Source organism: Felis catus, chromosome E3, assembly GCF_018350175.1.
Source record: "Felis catus isolate Fca126 chromosome E3, F.catus_Fca126_mat1.0, whole genome shotgun sequence".
NCBI classification, from domain to species: Eukaryota; Metazoa; Chordata; class Mammalia; order Carnivora; family Felidae; genus Felis; species Felis catus.
In genome coordinates this window covers 9,767,761-9,789,680 of record NC_058383.1, presented here as the reverse complement: position 1 = coordinate 9,789,680, position 21,920 = coordinate 9,767,761, and the positions used below count along the sequence as shown (strand labels likewise).

Genomic DNA, 21,920 nt, shown 5'->3' with positions numbered 1-21,920 from the left:
TAATGAACTAATGAGAGGGTAAGGAATCTTCAGACCAGGGACCAAGTCCTTACAGCTACTAGGGGAAAATATGGAATACTGGGGTGATGGAGTTGGCAGGGACAGGGGTTTTGCCTCACCAGGTGAACTGAACTTGGTTTTCTGAGCCTCAGGGGCCAGGTGTGAACTTAGCCCTGCTGAAGTTGAAGAGTCTGGGGGAAGAGCCAAAGACTGCCTTCCTGGTATAGGAGAACTAAAGGTGAACTGGACATAACACAGATCCCAGCACTCCTGCACCAAAAAAGTCCTCCCTGAGGCCCTTGAACCACTGTTGTGATCAGAAGGAGGGAAAAACAACTCCTTGGAAGTGGACCCAAAGGCGCCAGAGCTCAAGGGAATCTTCCTGGAATTCACAAAACCTTAAGCTGAGGATTTAACTTTGAGTGATCTTAATGGAGGCAAATGCCCATTCTCTCTGGAGGAACCTGCCTTCATTATAGACTTCAAAGAGTTCCCACAAATAAGATTCCTGGGAAAATGAGCACCTCACAGTAAAAAATAACTAAGCACAAAAAGAAACTCCATAGCATGAACAGCATTTATCAAAAACAATGGACAGCAGAAACATATCTCAAAGGTCTCTAGATAATGGAAGTATAAGAAGTGATACATGAAATCACTCTTTAATTTGTTTAAGTAAGTCAGAGTCTGCTTCAAAATACATGCAGGGCACAAGAAATCATAAAAAATGACAAGCAGACTTGGAGGGGAAAAAAGAACTCCAAGAAATGAAAGCTAGACTAAAATTATAATTATATAATGAAAAGGTTTAACAGATGAGACCCAGCTGAAAAGGGGACAAATAAAATGAAAGCTAGATCTACTGAAGTTATCCAGAATACAGTAAAGAGATAAGCAGGTAGAAAACAATGAAACACAAGTCTAAAGACATTGGTGGTGGTGGTAGTGGTGGGTGCCTGGCTGGCTCTGTTGATAGAGCACGTGACTCTTGATCTTGGGGTCATGAGTTTAAGCCCCACATAGGGAGTAGAGCTTACTCAAAAAAAAAAAAAAAAAAAAAGATACTGGGGGGATAGAATGAGAAAGACAGATATAACCAAAGTCTCAGAGGAAAAGACAGAACAGAGCAAAGACAATAGTTGAAGAGACAAAGAGAATTTTTCATAACTGATAAAAGATACTAACCTAGAGATTTAAGAAGTCTAAGGAATCCACAATAAATTTGCACCTATACATGGTAAGATCTTAAAAATGGCCAGAGGAAATGCAGATTTGCTTCAAAGAAGGGACAATGAGTCTGACAGCCGACTTCCTGAAAATGATGGAAGCCAGAAGTCAGTGGAAGGGTATCTTGAATAATATTGTCCATGTGCTGAGGAAAACTGTCACCCCAGAATCCTAAACCCAGACAAAGTATATTCCATGTAGGAGGGTGAAATAAAGACATTCCCAAACAAGTGAAATCGGTTATCTGCCACCATGAGATTCTCACTAAAGGAAGTTCTAAAGAAAATAATTCAGGCAGAAAAAAAAGTAATCCTGGATGTTATATTTAAAGATTTAAAGTTAGATTTCACTGAGATCTAAAGAAACAAAGAGGTCTGAATAAAACAATTAAAACAAAAGATCTTATAGAGTCTAAAAAGAAAAACAAAACCAAAATTAAAATACACAACAATAACCTACAGGCTTATAGGGAGGGCATGGAGGGAAAATATTCTAAGGTTTTTGTGTTAATAGGAAACAGATAAAGACAGGAATTTTAGCTCTTGATAAGCTAAATGTGTATTTTGTAATTATTGGAAAACATACCAAAAAAATAAAAAATAAAAGGAGAGTTTAAAAAAAATCTCCTAACTAGTAATGAGGGAAAAATGGAATGAGAAAAAAAATACCCAATCAATCCAAAGAAGAAATGAAGAGAAAGAGAAACGTAAGGGGAAAATAGCACAAACTAAGATGGAAGATATAAATCTAAAAATATCATGCATTACAATAAATGTAAATGGAGTAAATGTACAGTTAAAAGACAAAGACTGCTATCTTGAAGAAAAGCAACAACATAAATCCAATTAAATGCTATTTATAAGGGACTTTTCTAAGACATAGAATATAGAAAAGTCAAAAGTTTTAAAAGGAAGGAAAAAGACACACCAGGCAAATTCTAACAAAAAAGACCTAAGCTTCCTGTGTTTAGAGATATAATAATAGAAAGATCTCCAATATGCACTTGGGAGATCTGGGGACAACTCTCAGCTTTTTTTTTTTTTAAGTTTATTTATTTATTTTGAGAGAGAGAGAGAGTGAGAGAGCGCGCACACGTGCACAAGTAGGAGAGGGGCAGAGAGAGAGGGAGAGGGAGAATCCCAAGCAGGCTCCGCATTGTCAGCAGAGCCTGATGAAGGGCTTGAACTCACAAACTGTGAGATCATGACTTGATCTGAAATCAAGAGTCAACTGAGTCACCCGGGTGCCCCCTCAGCTTTATTCAGACTACCTAGCCTGTTATGTAGAAGAGCTGCTTCCCTCTCTGGGCCTGTATTCTTATCAGCAATGGGTGGACTGGATGACATAACATTCTGTGAGTGCAGACAGATACAGGTAAGAATTTGAAGGAAAGGGCTGGAGTTCTCAACCAGTGGGGGCAATGAGACATATCAGAATCAACCCGGGAGAGGCTTCAAAATGCAGATTACACCCCATCTACACACATACTCCTTGGACAACAGAATCTAGAGGGATTCTGGTGTGTGTATAAAAACCTTTTTTTTCAATTGATGCTGATAACACCACCTACCTCCTCCTTCATCCTAAGGCACTGAGAATCCCTAGACAGGAAAGAAAAAGCCCTGGCATTAAGAATTGGGAATGCTGGTTCTCAATGTACTGTGACCTGCATGGGGCCATCAGAAGGAAAGACACAGGAACTATGGCAGTCACTGCTGAGGGATCCCAGTGCCTGGAGCACATTCTGATGTAAGCTTCCATTGGCAGGAGAAGCTCTCAGGCCCTAGAACTTCCCTATGGCTACCAGGGCCCCCGAGTAAGACTATGGATATCATGGTACTGTTTGGGGGCCATCTTTGACCCCTCTGTGATGCTCATGAGAGAAATTCTAAGCAAGTTGAAAGAGATAAATTCATTCCGGTCCATAGTCCTTGTTCTATGGCCTCTGGGGAGGGGTAAGAAGGTGCAGGTGGCCCCCGGCTGCATCTCCAAACTCACCCACATCCTGCTCATGTCACTCAGTTCATTTTTGTATCTCAGAGAGTCCTTCAGGACCTGGAGAGGGAAGGGATCCGCTGATGAGAGACGAGAAGGCAAGGAGACAGAGGATGGCAGAAGATGGGGCTGGGGCAGGCAGGGAGGCTGACCAGACAGACAAGCCCTCCTCTCACCAGTAACCAAAAGGCCCTCAGGGAGGGAGTGGCCAGCGGCCCCTGTGCCCCAGGCGATCCCACTTTCCCCACATGGGCCCCGGGCTCCCTGGTCACCCCTGCAGCCCCAAGAACTCACGTTTGGGTGTCCATCTCGGAGGAGTTTGTGAAACACATGGCAGAACTTCCAGCAGAGGACAGCGTTGCTAGAGAGGGGCAGCCGGTTGACAACAGACCAAAAGGTCTGTGCCCCTTTCTCATGGTGGGTGCCCAGGATGCACGGTGAGGGAGGGTCATGGAAAACAAAGGCACGGGCCCTGCCTCGGGCAGCCAATCCCTGGGGTGGAGGCTGCAACAGGCCACTAGCAACCTATCGCCATACGACACTGTTACAATACCATTGACCACATTGGAAGCCTGTCCCCCAAAACCTAAAATGACTCGTACACCCCACCGCTTCTGCAAAGCTGCCTGGCCTCAACCAGGGATGCATTAATCTCCCAATACTCTGAATTCTCTGTATGTGGAATTCGTGAGCCCCTTTGGGCTCAGTAGGGGATGTCCACACTTCCTTCGTAATTGTTCGTTTAAATAGGCCTCACACACCCAATTCCTAGGCACCATCAACCCCCAAGTGCAGGTCTTTCCCCAGAACTACAGGCTTCTTTGTCAAAGCTTAGGTAAGAAGCAAGGTGCCAAGCAGGCCAGAAAAACTTGCCTCGGGTCAGGGAACTACATGACTCATCCAGAACACATGTTGTTTTGCTTCTGAGCTGGAAGGTATCATAAAGTTCCTTCCCCAGACTGAAATTTACATTTCGAGAGGGGATGAGCTTGAACACAGACTTCTGGGTCTAAGAAGCTGAAGTCAGCTTTTGGTCTTAGAGTGATTTCTGCAATGACTACAGTCTCCCCTCAAGTACAGCCCCCTCGGGCTAGACAGAAGCCAAGAGGAGCGGTAGATAGCTCCCAACCCCTCTGCAGAGAGCTAGCCAGCCACCCTGACTTTGAAAGAGGCAAGGAGACCTTTCTGTCCTTTGATTTCATAAGCATTTTAATGCACCCATTGCGTGTCAGGCACTATAAAAGGCACTCAGGGATATAAAAAAAAAGTTAAGACTCAGTCGCCAGCCCTCTAGGAGCGGATGCCGCGGTGGGGGCGGGCGCAGTTAGGCACCTAAGGATAAATGGTTGTCTGAACAGCATTTCTGACGTCAGCCTTCCAAATGCTTATTCAATTGTTATTGAGGGTAGCTGACAGTCCTTTAAAAAAAATCAATAAAGAATAAAGGTTGTGTGATATCTTTAGGCTTTAAAACCCTACCCTATGGAATTACCCTTTCAATGTTTATCCACCTCTTAATGGTGAATCAGAGAGACTCACAGAATGTTACAGCTGGAACATTAGACGTTTCAAATCTTCTTTGGCCCAGGTCTTTCATGTGACAGACAAGGGGACGAAGTCTCTTGGAGGCTCCCCCGCTGGACCCACTGGAGGCTCCAGAGCAAGCCAGACTGCTGTAGAGGAGGGATTCCAGAATCTCCTGGTGTCCCTTCCATCACCCCAGGCAGCCTTCCCGAGAGGGTGTGATGTGGCCCCGCCAGTCCCCCATCTGGAGCACACTAGTCTCTGAAAACTATCTCTCTCTTTATTTCCTGTCTCATTCGGACTGATCAGTATTTTGGGCAGGGCGGGGCCAGCAGTTGGGCCACTTACAATGAAGGCTTTTCTCGACTCAGTAGAGCAAGGGGACTGTGCCTTTGTGGGGATAAAAGGGCAAGGTCTACAAGGTCTCACTAGGCTCACTGTTGAGCCAGGCTTCTGGGGTACCTGGGCAAAGTTCTAGAGCCCCCATCCCGCAGCTAAACCCTAAATCCAACCAAAGTATCTTCCCGCCAAACACAAGCTGCGTTTCCGCCAGTAGGAGCAGCACGTGCTTTTAGCAACACGTCCCAGGGGCTTGACAGGTGTGGGGCATCGCACCGGCAGTCCGGGGCTTCTTCCGCCACCTTAAGGGGCTGAGATGGGACGGCTTCAGGATGAGCGGTTTTGAGCTGACTGGCTGTGTCCCTGCCACCGCGATGAGCCCAGGCAAGAAGGAGCTGTTCGTCCCAGCCTCCACTCGCCCCGAGCCGCACACACCAGCAGCCTCTCCTTTGGCCTTTGAGGATCAGCCCTCCAGCTCTTGGTCTCTATACCTCAAGGGCAGATCCCAAGGGACCCATCAGCCAGGAGGCTGCCTGCGCTTCTCTCCGAAGACACGACCCATGATGGTAGTGGCCCAGGTCCAAACTTGGCGTGGGGGCCAGGGGGTGCGATTGGTGAGAACCTCCAAGCCACCAGCTCCCTAAGCCACCTTGGGGTCCTTGTCTTCTTCACCCCTGCTGCTTTTGGGGTGAACTGGCCCACACAGGTGGATCTTATTTCCCTGGTGGAGCCCCTGAACTTTCGTAAGGCCAACCATTGCAGCCGAGACCTTTTGCTTGGGTTTCATGATCAGAGAAGGGGAGACGATCGTGTTCCCAAGGGGGTGGTCAGTGTGGCCCTATGGGCCAAGTGCAGGGCCTGAAGTGCTTTGAGGACACAGGTGAAAAATCACTCCTGTGGTCCAAGAAAATCTCTCAAAAGAAAGTAATGTCAAGGGACTTGGCAGTTCTGAGGAGCTCAAGTCCTAGGCCGGGCGGGGTCCTTGGGTCCCTTCATGATGAGCTGTGGTCTCGAAGGCCAGCTGCTGCCAACCGAGCTTCTCAAACCCTGCAGGAGGCCTGGCCAATGTGGGGGTTCCCCTTCCTGCAGCTGAGTAAGGATGCCTCGCCCTGACCTCAGTCCCCACAACTTGACCCTCCTTGGGGTCAGTCTTCCAAACAACATCCAAAAGGATATTTCTGGCGTGTTTTTCCTTTACAGCCACTTCCTGCGTATTAATGGCCTTATTGATGCTGACAGTCTGAAAAACAAGAGGGAGGGGGAGGGGAAAGGAGGCTGAGATGAATAAGCTTCTAGAGTGTCTGAGACCCTCCCAGGCGCCCCACCCCTTTCTCTCCCTCCAGTGACTCCTCCCCAGTGCTCGGAGGACCCCTCCGGGACCAGGGTCCGGGTTGGAGGAGGTGGGGCTGTGGGGGGCAGAGATGGGCAACGCTCCCAGGCCAGCTGGCCCAGGCTGTCCTAAGACAGCGGGCTTTGCTGCCTGGCATTGGCTGTGCCCAGCTGCTGTGCCCGCCTGCCACTCATTCACTCGATACAACAGCGTGGCAATTAAAGCCTGCACAAAGGGATGCTTTTCATCCCTCAGGGAAACATTATTTCTCCGGGAGGAGGAGGAAGAGGCACTGAGCTCAGGGAGCGGCTGCGGCCCAAAGGCCACCCAGCCGCCCCTCTCTCACCAGGAGAGCCTTCCACGGAGGCTTCCCTAGCCAGCCCAGGTCTGCGGCGGGGTCACTGGAACTTCTTGTTTTCCCACTCCTGGGCATCTTCCAACCCTAACCAAATTCCCTTTTATTTCCTTACTTACAAGGCATTAACAATACCCACTCCTTTCCAGTTGTGTTAAAAATTGTAACTCCCTTTGGAATTCAGCAAATCGTGTGTACCTACGGATACAACTTACGGAAAGACGAAATGGGATCCTATCATGGAGGCTGCTTAAGTACAGTTTTTCTCCTTTTTCTGTTTTGCTGTGCTTTTCCATAGTTGGCATTTGACCCTAAGCCACGTTAACATGTTATGCATCTCACACACACACACACACATACACACCCCTCCCTACCAAAGGGGTTAATTCTGCCACTGTTCTATAGAAACGCGATCACCGAGCACAGACTTTCCAACATCCTCCTTTTCTCACTTGAAAACATCTTATGAAAAATTCTCCAAGCGGCATGGTAAAATTCTAGCTCATTCTTTAAAGAGACAGTATAATATTTCATGGTGTGGGTGGGCATGATTTATACAAGCATTCCCGTGCTGGCAGGCCATCAAAAAACTTTTTTAACCACTGTAAACCATTTTAGTAAGCATGCTTATACATATTGATGCCTTCATTCCCAATGGGTAGATTTCCAGGAGTGGGATACACTGGGTCAAAGTGTTGTGATTTTTCTTTTTAAATCTGCCATTATGGAAAGATCCCAACATAGACAAACATGGCCCCCACAGCCCCCAGTGTCAACCTTTATGAACTTGCAGCCAAATCCACTTCCTTATGGACCAGGGGGTCACAAACATTTTCTGTAAGGGCCAGTTAGTGGGTATTTCAGGCTTTGTGGGCCACATGGCTCTCTGCTGAAAGTCCTCAATTTTGCAAAAGTTGGAGCACGAAACGAGCCTCAGAGATACTAAACAAATACATAACCAAATGAGTGTGGCTGCGTTCCAAATAAAACTTTATGCACAAAAACCAGGCAGTGGTGGGGATTCGGCCAGTGCCTGTTAAGTATGCTGACCCTTGCTTTCTCCTGTCAGCCTCTGACGCCCTTGCTCTCTGGATTATCTGAAGTAAAATCCCAGGCATTATATCATTTCACTAGTAACAGTTCAGGATGAATCTCTTACGGAAAAAAAAAAAAAAGAACAATTTAAAAATTAAACCGGGGCACCTGGGTGGCTCAGTCGGTTGAGCATCCGACTTGGGCTCAGGTCATGATCTCACAGCTCGTGGGTTCGAGCCCCGCGGCGGGCTCTGTGCTGACAGCTCAGAGTCTGGAGCCTGCTTCGGATTCTGTGTCTCACTCTCTCTCTCTGCCCCTCCTCCGCTTGTGCTCTGTCTCTCTCTGTGTCTCAAGAATAAATAAATGTAAAAAATTAAAAAAAAATTTAAAATTAAACCATGATACTATTATCACACCTAAACTTTTAAGGATGGGGGCGCTTGGGTGGCTCAGTCGGTTGAGTGTCCGACTTTGGCTCAGGTCGTGGTCTTGCAGGGTTGTGAGTTCGAGCCCACAGTGGGCTCTTTGCTGTCAGCGTGGAGCCCACTTCGGATCCTGTCGCCCTCTCTCTGTTCCTCCCCCCTCTCTCTCTCAAAAATAAATAAAAATTTAAAAAAATATATAAGGATAATTCCTTAGTATCATCAAATGGTTAGTTAGGTGTTCAGATTTCCCTGTTGTGTGAAAACAGGAAAACTTTCTTGCATTTCTTCTTCTTTTTTTTTTTTTTTTTTTTTTTAATTTTTTTTTTCAACGTTTATTTATTTTTGGGACAGAGAGAGACAGAGCATGAACGGGGGAGGGGCAGAGAGAGAGGGAGACACAGAATCGGAAGCAGGCTCCAGGCTCTGAGCCATCAGCCCAGAGCCCGACGCGGGGCTCGAACCCACGGACCGCGAGATCGTGACCTGGCTGAAGTCGGACGCTTAACCGACTGCGCCACCCAGGCGCCCCTTTCTTGCATTTCTTCTAATCAGGATCCAGATAAGCTTGCCATGTTGCATTCCGAAAAGACCTTAATGGTTCACATTCCCACTGACAGTGTACAAAAGCATCCCCACCATCACCATTTTTGCTGGTCTTATGGGTATGGTGACGCTTCACTGTGACTGTATTTTGTATTTCACTGACTGCTAGTGAGTTCTGAGTATTTCCTTACATGTGCTCATGGTTGTCGGCTGCTTTAGATAGTTTGTTTTTTAATTTTTTTAATGTTTATTTATTTTTGAGAGAGAGAGAGAGAGAGGGAGAGAGAGAGCGTGCGCACAAGCGGGAGGGGAAGAGAGAGAGGGAGGTACATAACCCAAAGCGGACTCCAGGCTCTGAGCTGTCAGCACAGAGCCTGACGCGGGGCTAGAACTCACAAACTAGAACTCACGAACTCATGACCTGAGCCAAAGTCAGAGGCTCAACCGACTGAGCCAACCAGGCGGCTCGACTGCCTTACATAGTTAAGTATGCTCACCTCAACTTTGACCGCTTCTGCGTGTACTTAAGGTTTTCCCTGCCCCTGGATTATACTGGTAGACTCCTACGTTTTCTTCTAAGTGTTTTAATTTTTTAAAAATTTTATTTATTTTGAGAGAATAAAAGCACAAGCAAAGGAAGGGCAGAGAGAGTAGGAGAGAGAGAATCCCAAGCAGGCTCTGCACTGCCAGTGCGGAGCCCGATGCGGAGCCTGAACCACAAACCGTGAGATCGTGACCTGAGCCGAAACCAAGAGTCAGACGCTTAACCGACTGAGCCACCCAGGCGCCCCCACAAATACGTCTTTAAACTGTACTGACCAAGTGCCCAAGCTCACGGTCACTATGAGTCTTGCTTGCAACAATAAGAAAACCCAACACCTTACAATTCCCTTAAAATAATATACCATGAGTCTGGAACTACAGATCCTGTATGTGTTTGTGTGTTGGCTGCACACCGCACATGTTCTGTGCTCTAAACATTGACAGGAGGCAGAAGCCCCTGGAAATCATGACACTGCTCCAGGAGGACACCGCTTAGAGGAAGAAGGTGGTGACCTGTCCCAGGTGCTGTAATTATCCCTGCAATTTACCTACTTCTCTCAGTTATGCCTCATTCGAACTCAGGGGCACCTATGACTGTTGCACAGGAAGGCCAAGCAGCTTGCCTGAGGTCATGCTATTCACTGCCAATCTTGGTCAGCTGGATCCCAGCCCTGAGCCATCGTGACAGCTCTGGACTGTGGAGGGGCCGTCTAGGTCAGGGTCACAGAGGACAGGCAACCAGAGAGCGCGCAGGCTGCGTGGGTGGGGACGGGGAGCCAGAGAGGGAGGCGGTGCTGGGTGCCGGTGGGGAAGCGGCAGGGGTGTGAAGGCCACAGGCAGAAGAGGACGGAACCTGGAGGTAGGGAGACGCGGGAGGAAGCTAGTGACAACAGAGAAATGAGGGAGTGAAGCCTCGGCCAAAATGACAGAAATTAAAATGCCAAGAGCCCAGTGGAAGGTGGGCTCTAAAAACAGGACTGGCCGATAGGAGCTCCCAGGTACAGGGGACACAGCAGGGGAGCATCGAAGATGCTGCAGAGGAGGGCACCTTTGGGGTGAGAAACAGTCATTTTTATTTTTTTTTTCAACTTTTTTTTCTTTTTTCTTTTTTTAAATTTATTTTTGGGACTGAGAGAGACAGAGCATGAACGGGGGAGGGGCAGAGAGAGAGGGAGACACAGAATCGGAAACAGGCTCCAGGCTCCGAGCCATCAGCCCAGAGCCCGACGCGGGGCTCGAACTCACGGACCGCGAGATCGTGACCTGGCTGAAGTCGGACGCTTAACCGACTGCGCCACCCAGGCGCCCCTAAACAGTCATTTTTAAAAGAAGGAGGACGTGAACCGGAAACAGCAGTGGTTATAATCATCAAGTTACTAGCTAATGAGTTACAAGCTAATGAGCGTTTGCTCCCAGGCCCCGTGCTAATAATAGACATTTTGTGTTAATTATCTTATTAAAATCTCCTAATTCTATAGCCTCCAAGTAGGTGAGTATTAGTATTAACCGCGCCCATTTCACAGATGAGGAAACCACGGCCAAGTAGGTTGCCCAAGGCCACTCCAATGAGTGGAGTGAGAACCGGACTCTGCGATGCGGCTCTAGCTCAGCCCCCGAGTCACCATCCCCATAGCAGACATGGCCCTCCACATCAGGAACACAGAATCAGAATCCAAATGCTTTCCACAGTAACATTTCCCAATATGCAACCCAGTAGGTACCAAAGAGATTTCCTATATTTAGATCTAACTCTCCGGCACAGGGGAAGCAGGATTCAAATCAGCCCTTGTGAAATAAATTAGGTGTTTTATTTGCCTGCTAACTGACTGCAAGCGACACTATGATGTGATTGGTCAAAAGGCAAATCTGAGCTCTGGCTGTATGAAAAGGAGTATAGTGTTCAGAATGAGGGAGGGGACGGTTCCAACTCTATGCAGGATCAACTCACACATAAAACACTACTCAGCAGCACCTGGGTGGCTCAGTCAGTTAAGTGTCTGGCTCTTGATCTCAGCTCAGGTCACGAGCTCAGACTGGTGAGACTGAGCAGCCCATCAGGCTGTACGTTGACAATGCGGAGCCTGCTTGAGATTCTCCGTCTCCTTCTCTCTGTCCTTCCCCCACTCATAAGTGTGCACTCTCTCTCTCCCTCTTTCTCAAAAATAAATAAACTTAAAAAAAAAAAAGGAAAGCGTGGAACAATTTCCATGTGCACATATAGTCGCAGCCCCCAGTACGAGTCTAGGACACTGACCAAGGGCCCAGCCTGGCGTTGGGCTGCGGAATGAAGTTTCTGCCCAAACCAACAGCTCCCTGACCTCCGCAAGCCCTGCCTGCCCCTGTGGAGGCTGCCCCGGGCAGCTCACTGGAGTTTTCCATTACTGTGGCCCACATGCCCCAAGTTCCCCGACCAATGCTTCCCTAACATACAAGTGCCCCAGAGAGCCCGGCCCACGGCTGTAGGCAGGCCGCCCGGTTTCTGAGCCAGAGGTTTATTGGGCTCGTTGGCAGGGCTGAGCCTCAGCATTCTGGGCTCATCATGGCAGGCTGTGGGTCCTCCGGGGTCCTCGGAACGTCGGACACCAGGATGTTTCCAGGACAGAAGTTCCCAGCTACAACGACGACTTTCCTGTAGTTCTGTAAAATTTCATGCCACACATGCTCTGCTTCCTTCTACATTCCAAATTCTGCCCGTCTTCCCAGGGCAGACCAAACTTTACCGTCCTTTAGATCAGCCAGGCCACTCTGGCCAATAAGTTCTTTCCAACCTTCTTCTTGAATTCCAATTTTTCTTAGAGTTTGACACTTGGTATGTTGTCTCACCTCCCCACCGAGATTAAACTCCCGAGGGCAAGGACCTGCCTGCTTCCCTCGAGGGCCCACAGCTGCTAAGGCAGGTGCAGAGCCTTAATAAACCATCAAGTGATTAAGGAGTGGATTGCTTCCCAGGCTCCCCCTCTAAAAAGCACCAGGTACGCAATGATTCATGGTTCCTTGAGAAAATCTTTTCCCTTTCCCTCCCCTCCCCAGACTCTCCCTGCAAGAAATCATCAGGAACCAGGTGATGCCTGCGGGGACCCTCCCAGGACAGAGAGTGAGAAGTCGGGGTTCGATTTCTCACCTCCGGTCTAGGTTAGAGAACGTCCTCTGAGAACAGGCTGTACTCCGGATTTCCCTGGAGTCACACAAGACCTGCGACCACGCAGAGTCCCCCCTGAAAGAGCAGCATTGTGCACCGCTTCCTGGCCCAGCTGGCCCGTGGGTCCCGAGCTGGTTCCGGAAAGCCAACTATCAGCAGGCACCGCAGGAAGGGGGACATTCTCCCAAGCGCCTCCTTCTCCTTCTCCAGCCCCTTCCTCTGCTCCTTTAGGGTAGCCTCGGCCAGGCTGCACCCAATGGAGAACCGTGGGGCCTTGCTGCTGCGGGAAGCGGGGCCTGGGCTCAGCCTCTGGGGGCCAGCTGGGCACTGTCCGGCCACGCACGCAGCTCCTGGCAGGGGCCCCGTGCTTGGGCTGCCAAGGCTGGGCTGGCTCGCAAAGGTTCCATGGCGGGGCCGGGCAGAGAAGATGTGGCAGGGTCGGGGCGGCAGGTCCCAAAGCGAGGGACCGCAGGGGCCCCTGCCCGGTGGCACACGGACGGAAATGTGAGACCAGGCGGGGCAGCAGAAGGGGAAAGCAGAAAGTGAGATAGAAGGAAGGGAGAGAAAGTAAATGCCAAGAGCACGTGGGGTGCAGGTGGCTGAGCAAAGGCACAGCTGGTGGCCGCCAGCGGCCTGGGGACGGGCTGGGAGCTGTTGACACCTTACAGTGTGCTTCCCCTCATGTGGTTTGGAGCCTGAGGGAAACAGACCAGAGGAAGGGCGCTTTTCACACCTGCAAGTTGGTCTCAGGTCTCATCCTTCCCCCAACCAGCCTGCACCCCTGAGATGGCCTCCACGAACTGGGCTCAGCCAACACAGGGCTGGGAGAACCTTCCTCCCCAGTGCCCGATGCCGAGACGCAGGGCAGAAAGGGGTCCTCTGGGGAGGACCAGGCTGGTGATGGGTGAGGAGAGGGTAAGACACCGGGGACGCACGGAGCGCAGGAGGGCGCTGCAGCAGTCACGGGAGAGGAGGGCACAGCTTGAGTTCATGGCCGGGACGCGGAGCCTGAGCCAGGGCGGCAGGGTTCAGAACCCAGGTGAGGTCATGACAGCTCGGAGGAAGGACGATCAAGGTGCAGAAGATGAAACGTGGCTTTGCGCACTGGGTGCCTTCGCACTAAGAATGCATGGTGTCCCACATCAAGTCTTTTTAAATCTTCTCTGGATCAGAAAGAATAGTAGCACGGTCATCACTGCTGTCAGCAGAGCTGGCCCGGAGCGCTGCGCTCAGGAGATTTGCTTCTGATCCTCCCCTTCAGCCCTGGAAGGCGGGGAATCTGAGCCCACATTTTCCGAGCCGAGTTGTCCAAAGTAGCACAGGCAACAGCAGGTGGGGCCAGGATTCCAACCCAGTTCGGCTCCCCACACTGTGCCCCCGTCAGCAGCCTGCCTCTCGCCTCCCACCCCTGACGCCTGGTCCCCTGGTTTCTTTGGTGGCTCGTCCCCAGATCTCTATCCACTTGCCCTCCCTCCTTAATGATCTCAACTAAGCCTGTGGCTTTGCACTCCCAACTTCCGCCAGCACGCCCACCCGTGTATTTCTCTCCCCGTGTCCCTCCGAGTCCTCCTTAATGAGCCTTTGCCTCTGAGTTTCCATCCAAACATCGACCATTGGGCCCTTCCCACCCCCTGGCCCCTCTGCTTCTCTCCACTCCTCTGCCTCCTCCGCAGCCCAAACCACTAGGATGTCCCCACTGGGCCACTGAGATAGGGTCCCCACCGTACCGGCCCTTCCCAAGCTGCTCTGCACCCAGCAACCAGAGTGATCTGTATGAACGCGGGTGAGGTCACGCCCCCGCTCAGAGCTGGTCACCGTGTGCACACGGAATGAAGTCCGTGCTTTCATGCAGCCCGCCCAGTCCAACCACACTGCTGTCTTTTTGTTCCTTGGGCATTTCTAAGTCTTTCTGTCGCTGACGCTCCTTATGCCTGGAAGCTCTTCCATCTGCAAGGCTGGCTTTTCCTCCCTCTCCAGGCTGTTCAAATGTCACCTCCTAGGCAGCCCGTCTAATCTACGGCATCTCCCCATCCCTTGTCCTGCAGTATCTCTTTACCAAGATTAACCACCCTGGTTATTTCCTGTAGAGGCTCTTATCGCAAGCTGAAATTCCCTTGTTTGTTCATTTGCTTGGTGTCTTTCCCCACCTGCCAGTGATCTCCGTGAGGGCAGGGACCATGTTATCTGGCCATTTCCCCCGTGAGCACACATACTATGCCTGGTACCCAGACGAACTGATGGATGAAGGCCTTGTCTGCTCAGATCTCGCCAAGCAGACCTCCTTGTCAGTGCTCCCTACTGTGTGCACTCCCCTCTCCTGTCTAGGATGCCCCGTCTTCTCCTTCCTCCAAGTTCCTCACAGTTCTTAAGTCAAAAATCTTGCTGGGGGGGGGGAGCACCCGGGTGGCTCAGTCGGTTGAGCGTCTGACTCTTGGTTTTGGCTCAGGTCATGATCCTGGGGTGGTGGGGTGGTGGGATTGAGCCCCATGTCTGGCTCCACACTGATCGTGAAGCCTGCTTCAGATTCTCAATCTCTTTCTCTCCCTTGCCAACCTTCTGCCCCTCCCTCACTCCCCGACCTGCTCTTTCTCAAAAAAAAAAAAAAAAATTCTTGCTGATAGTTACATAGAAGCTGCTCTAACTAATGATATCCAGTTACTTCTTCTTATTATCCTCTAGTACTTAGCTAGGCTCTACATAGCTAAATACTTCCACTCATTTCCATATTTTTATAAAAGGTTATTTGTTATGAACAGAATTGTGTACCCCCCAAATTTGTAAGTTGAAGTCGTAACCTCCAATGTGACGGTATCTGGAGATGAGGGCTTTTGGGAGGTGATTAGGGTTATATGAACTCGTGAGAATGGGCTCCTCATGATGAAATCGGTGCCCTTATGGGGGCACCTGGGTGGCTCAGTCCACTGAGTGTCTGACTTTGGCTCAGGTCATGATCTCAGTTTGTGAATTTGAGCCCCACGTCGGGCTCGAGGCTGTCAGCATAGAGCCTGCTTCGATCCTCTGTCCTCCTTTCTCTCTGCCCCTTCCCAACTTCCTCTCTCTCTCTCTCAAAAACAAATACAACATTAAAAAAAGGAGAGAGAGACACCAGAGCATCTTTGCTTTCTCTCATTTTCTTTCTCTCCACCATGTGAGGACAGAACAAGAAGGCAGCCGTCTACAAGTCACAGGGAGAGCCCTCTCCAGGGATCTGAATCAGCAGGCACCTAATCTCTAGAACTGTGAAAAATAAATTCCTGTTATTTAAGCCACTCAGTCTATGGCATTTTATCATGGCAGCCCAGACAGACTATGACAGTATTTTTTTTTTCTTTTTAGTATTTTGTGTGGCTTCTCTGTATCACAACCTGGGGGGTATTGAAATTAGAATCACATCTCCCTCTTCCTCCCATTCTATGAAGCCCCCAACCATATCCTCCAGGTTCAGGATAGGTGGGGAGTAACCAAGCCATCTGGGTCACACAGATTTCAGAGGGCTTAGCAGAAAGAAAGGCACTGTTCTGCAGTCTCATCATCTGGAAGGGAAGACGGAGTAAGCAAGTTGACAAGATTAAAAACTGTCAATCACTCCTGCAATTGGCGAGGGGTACAAACCTGAGTTGGGAGGAGGGTGGTCAAGACCGTGCAGCAGGAAACCAGTGCTCCGAAGTGGAAAACACTGGTGGGAGCAACACAAGTGTTCGTCCACAGAGCAATGGATAAGTAAAGACATGGTCTGTTCACACAATGGAATATTATTTGGCCTCAGAAAGATGGAAATCCTACCACACACTACAGTGTGGATGAACCTGGAGTATATGATGCTCGGTGAAGTTAGCCAGACACAGAAGGAGGGATACTGTTGGACTCCATGTACGTGAGCTACTCTGAGTAGTCAAAATAGGAGAGACAGAGGCAGAATGGTGGGTGTCGGGGGCTGGGAGGAAGGGGGAATGGGGAGTTAGTGTTCAGTGGAGACCAATCTCAGTTTGGGAAGATGAAAAGGTTCTGGAAATGGATGGTGATGACAGGTGCAGAAGTGTGAATGCACTCAATGCCACTGAACTGGACCATTAAAAGTGGTTAAGATGGGACATTTTTATGTTACATGTGTTTTGGCACAATCAAAACACACATCCACACACAAAAAGGAGCGTGGATGAACCTCAGAAACATCATGCTAAGTCAAGAAGCCAGACACGATGTCATGGGCTATAGGATTCCATTTATAGGAAACGTCCAGAAGGGGTGAATCCACAGGGACAGGGGGCAGCTTGCTGGTTGCCAGGTTCGGGTAGGAGTGGGGGGGATGGGCAGTGGCTCATGGGGATGGGGTTTCCTCTCGGGATGCCGAAAACGTTCTGAACCTAGTGGCAGTGGCTGCACCACGCTACTCAATTATGCGCCTTAAATTGGCTAAGATGGTGAATTTGGTGTTTTGTGGAAGATTTTTTTTTTTAAGTAGAAAACACCAAGGAATTGTGATTTTGACTGAATACCTATCAGATGTAGTGCAGGGCTGCCTCTAGGCTGTAGGACTGAGCTATGCAAGCCCAAGTGGGCCTTCTGCAGACTGGGATGGGCATTCTATGCAACTGGACCAGGTGCCTGGGTGTGGGGCACGGAGCGAGGCGCTCCTGGACAACGCAAGATGGAAGAGAGTGGACCTTGCCATCCAAGAGTTAACTGTTTGTAGGGAGATACGAACCGTCCTCCTTCCTCTTCCTGTTCTTTCCTTCCCTCTTGTCTGTGCAATTTCAGCAATGCTTTATGAAAAAAAGTAACCAGTTTGGGTGTGCAAGCTACTTACGCAAGCTGCTTATGCCAACGTCTACGAGTGGCACAGACGGATGAGTGGTATCAGAAAGTGAAAGCCGAAAATGAGATGAAGCTTCCAGAAAATGTGGAGGAAACCCAAAAAGGCTATCTTATCATACAAAACGCAAAAAGAACAAGACGGAATGGGCCCACTGCTCTCCGCCAGTGGTGCACTGTGGATGATAAACTCCTATTTTGCCTCTGTCTTTTCCGTCCAGAAGGATCTTTGAACTGAAAAAGGCAGACACAGAGCATTGAAAGGGAAAACCCAAGGTGAGTTAGGAGGGTGTCGAAGGGTTGCCGGTGCTGAGTGAACTGGACCAAGCCAAGGTGATGTGCCTCGTAGACTCTAAGGCAACATCTCAGAAAAATCAGGCAGACGCACCGTGTGTCTGAATTTCGAGGATCAAGGCATTTAACAAAGTTTCTTACAACATCTCATACACAAGGACAAGAAACTACAGGATATCAGTGTTGCAAACCACAAACCCCCAGCTGAATCTGCAGCCTGCTTGTGTGTGGCCTGTGAGTGAAGGTTGGTTTTGACATTTTTAAGGGAAGAGGAGGAAGGGAGAGGGAGGAGGAAGCAACAGCATCTGGCCACAAAGCCAAAAGTTTACTACCTGGCCCTTTTCTGGAAAAGCTTGCCAGTCCCTGGGTTAGGAGGGAAGATCCATGAGGGCAGCTGTCTCTGCTTGCAGGTGCTGATAACTGGCTACCGTCACCTTGGGGTAGGGTGTGCCACCACCCTGGACTTGTGCCCTCCACCGTGTTTACTACTGAGGGTATACAGAAGGCATAGCGCCAGAGCTAAGTAATGTCTAGAGCAAGTGCACACGTGTTTGGATGACAGTGGAAGGGTATGACTATAGGTGATAACCAGTGGAACAGAAGAATACGCCTGGGCCCAGAATTCAACTGCACATGGTCAGACAGTAAGTGCCCAGTGAGTTCCCGGTAGGTTAGCTGAGTTTAACAGTATGACGTGGCCACTATAATAACATGAAATTCAAGAAGCGAAGTTCATTTTGGGCTATATCAACAGAATTAGATGACCGAGAACAAGAGCCAGTCCTTGGTTTTATGGCTTTCAACCGCATTTGGGAGTACTGATTCATCCCACCATGTGCCAGACATCCTGCCGGGCACCAAATAGGGCATGCAGCTTTGGGCGCCCCATCCAAGAGGAACATGGATAATGTGGGTGCATGCAAAGGAACCCAATGAGTATGGGGAACCACCCAAGGTCAGATAAGAACAGATATCAGGGCAAGGGGTGGTGCAAAGTAGGGATGGGCAAGAAAGGGTACAGAGGTCTTTAAATATCTCAATTCCCAGCACTTGGGAAGTGGAGGTCCTCGGGGATCTGACACAACCCGGCAGTGAGCATTAAGAGAAACTGTGTTTTGTGTCCGTCATCCTCCAAACTGGAAACAGTTACGACGTCCTTGAACTTGGGGATGAATACACAAGCTGCAGTACAGCCCCACCACAGGAAGCAATAAAAGGGAACAAACTATTGATTCATGCCAACAACATGGGTGAATCTTCAAAGTATGAATGTCAAGTGACAGAAGCCAGACTCAAAAGGCCACAAACTGCATGATTCCATTTATAGGACATTCTGGAGAAGTTAGAATTATAGGAATAAAAAAAAAAAAAGAAAAAAAAAACAACCAAAAACAGGTCACTGGTTGCCAGGGACTGGAGGGAGAGGAAGGGGTGGTTACAAAGGGGCATGATTTGGGGGAGGTGATCCTGTCCTCAATCTCGATTGCGTGGAGTTTACCTAACTGCATGTTCCTGTCAAAACTCACAAAACTCTATGCCAACAATGGTGATTTTTATGACATCTACATTATATTTCAATAGACCTGGCCTTAAAGATAAAGAAAGCAAGTTTAGTGGGAGGTGGACAAGGAGACTTTGGAAGGTGGGCACGGATGCTTGGCCCGGGCTGCCGGAGGAGTGTTTACACAAGACGGTCTTCCAGGGTCCCTATGCCTTCTGAGCCTAGGAGCTTCCAGAGGAGCTGGGGATGGAATTCTGGGAGGAATGAGAAAACCGGGGAAGAAGACAGAAGTAACAGCCAAGTGAGGCAGGAGGAGAATCGAGGGGTGGGGGGGCCACCCCTGTTGGTGAAGACAGTGTGTCAAAGAGTGCTGCAGCGGCAGGTGGGTGAGGACCGAGAATTCGCCACTGCATATGACATCACTGGTGACCAGGGCAAGAACTGCAGCAGCTCCGTGATGGAGGTGAAAGTCTGTCTGGGGAGGAGAGGATGGGAGGCAGAGTGGGAAGCAGCCAAGACAAAATGAACGGCCCTCCTTCCCAGGGCCCGGGGTTCAGGGGTGGGGCTCTCAGTACCTGTCCCTCACCAGTGTCCCTCCCTCCAGGCCCTCCCAGCGTGTTCCCGTTGGAATGGTGGCTGCAAGGCTGGCTCTCCTTCTCCAGACAGGGTCATGCATGAGGATGAGGAGAACACACAGGCATAGGATGTCCCCAGAATGAGGGCAGAGAGGCTGCAAAAAAACATCTCTTTTGCCAGAGACAAATACAGGCATGCCTCGATTTATTGCACTTTGCTTTACTGCTTCACAGATGCTGCATTTTTTTTTTTCACAGACGGATGGTTTGTGGAGACCCTACATCAAGGAAGTCTACCGGCACCATTCTGCTAGTAGCATTTGCTCACTTCGTGTCTCTGGTCACATTTTGGTGATTCCTGCAATGCCGCAAACTTTTTCGTTATTATTATGTGTCGTGGTGATCTGTGATCAGCGATGACGACTAGCTGAGAGCTTAGATGATGGTTAGCATTTTTTTTTTAACAAAAGCATTTTTAATTAAGGCATATATGCATTTTGTTCTTTCGACAGGACACGAATGCACACTTAAGAGGCTACAGCACAAGGTAGATGTAACCTTTATAGGCAGCGGGCAACAAAAATTTCATCTGACTTTCTTGCGATATTCGCACTCCTGCGGTGGTCTGGAACCGAACCTGCAGTCTCTCCAAGGGATGCCTGTGCCCCTCCGTCCTTCTCTGAAATCGATCCAGGATGCTCATGAATCCTGCGAAGAGTACTCTCCCTTTCTGCACAAGACGCCTCTCCGATCTGCCTGCCCCTCATTACTGGTCCCAAAGCTCCCCAAATTCCAAGGCACGAAGAAAGGGACAAAGTGAAAGCCCAGCGTCCCTCCCAGGAGGCCCCTCCCCACACTTGCAAGCCTCTGGGAGACCTTCCCAGGTCATCCTGTCCCCTCCTACTCTTGGTTCCTCTACCATCACCCTGGGAGTCCCTACAGCCCTGTGTCCCCAGAGTTCCCCAGAACTTCTCCAAATCAGATCATTCGTCACGGGGGTAACTGATGACAGAAAGGCAGGGGACCCTACCTCGGCCCTCCTGACCCGGAGAAGGCAACACATTCAGTTTTCTGTCACCTCTGTGGTTCTAGTCTTACTGCCTTCATTTATAATTGCTGCTGCCCAAGAGTCCCCTTCTGCCAGGTCATCCTGTCATATCCTTGGGCAAAAACTGCCGTATTATCTGTACTTGCATCCACCGACCTACAATCCCATGCCCACACTGCCCATGGACTTGAGCAGCCTGGTTTCTCACGAGGCTCCCCCTTTTCTCCATACACCAGTGTCTCCTTCCTTAACAACCCTGGGCGTGGGGCCCACCTAGACCTTCAGAAGGCCCTGGGAGACAGGACGAGAGGGTTAGGTACTGAGACAGTGGGTCTCATGGCCCCTCTCCCCTCTGCCCACCTGCAGGTGGCCGAGGCTTTGGACCAGCACCCCTCTGCCACAGTTCTGCCTCTCTTGCCACAGAGGATGCATCGGTTCTGCCTTCTGAGCAAATGAAATTGCAATGCCCCTGTTCACCAGGAATTTTGCACCGGAGAACGTGTCACAGTCACTTTCCAGGCAAGTCTGCCCACACGGTCAAGACTCGGGCAGCCTCATCAGACATGTCCTGATGGTTCGCTCTTCACCGGCCAGGCTGGAGTGGCCTTTTGCGACACCCCTTGCTTCCCAGAGAGACAGCTGCTCTGTAAGAGCGGAGACCCTGTGCTGTGTCTCTCCCCAAACCACCGGCATTGCCAGCTTCCTCTCCTCCCCTCCCCTGCACCCCCCACTTCAGCTTTCTGTGAGGTCGGTTTTGTCTCTTTTAGTAACACAGAGCAACGTTTCTCCCACTATCTCAAGACCCAAGGGGGAGGTGGTGCCGGGCTGACAGGGGGTCCCTGGGCATAGGAGCCACCCATTCATTCCCCGCTCTGTGTCCTTCCAGAGCCCTGTTCCGTCTGTCACATGAATGAGCCAGGAAGCACTTGCTGTACCCAGATGTGCCAAAGCCTGCCACTTCTCCCGCAGATCGCTATTTTTGGTTCCATTTCTACCCCACGCCCCCCTACCTAATGCCCATTTCGCTATATGGCCCCCCACCTCTAGTCTCCACCACAAATGGACCCAAATAATAAAGCCTCAGGAGTAACTCCTCGGGTGTTCCTCCCAGCTGAGGACTCTAGGGTGACTCCTGACCTTCTGGGGTCCAAACTCTCCATTTCGGCTCAGGGTCCCCTCCCCGCTCCATTCTTCAGCTTTTATGTCTCGCTTCAGAGGGTGGTCATCACGCGACT

The 21,920-nt window shown here is 49.9% G+C and overlaps 1 protein-coding gene across 2 annotated transcripts in view; it reads right to left on the bottom strand.

The window, feature by feature from the left end:
- HIP1 (huntingtin interacting protein 1) overlaps positions 1–21,920 on the bottom strand; it is a 153,842-nt gene that overhangs the window by 44,574 nt on the left and 87,348 nt on the right. For both annotated transcript variants that reach the window (XM_023246656.2, XM_019820566.3), the window contains exons 2-4: positions 6,262–6,325; positions 3,517–3,659; positions 3,226–3,282 (exon numbers count right to left, since the gene is read on the bottom strand). In XM_023246656.2, coding sequence (XP_023102424.1) covers positions 3,226–3,282; positions 3,517–3,659; positions 6,262–6,325 — 264 coding nt within the window. The remainder of the gene's footprint in view (positions 1–3,225; positions 3,283–3,516; positions 3,660–6,261; positions 6,326–21,920) is intronic.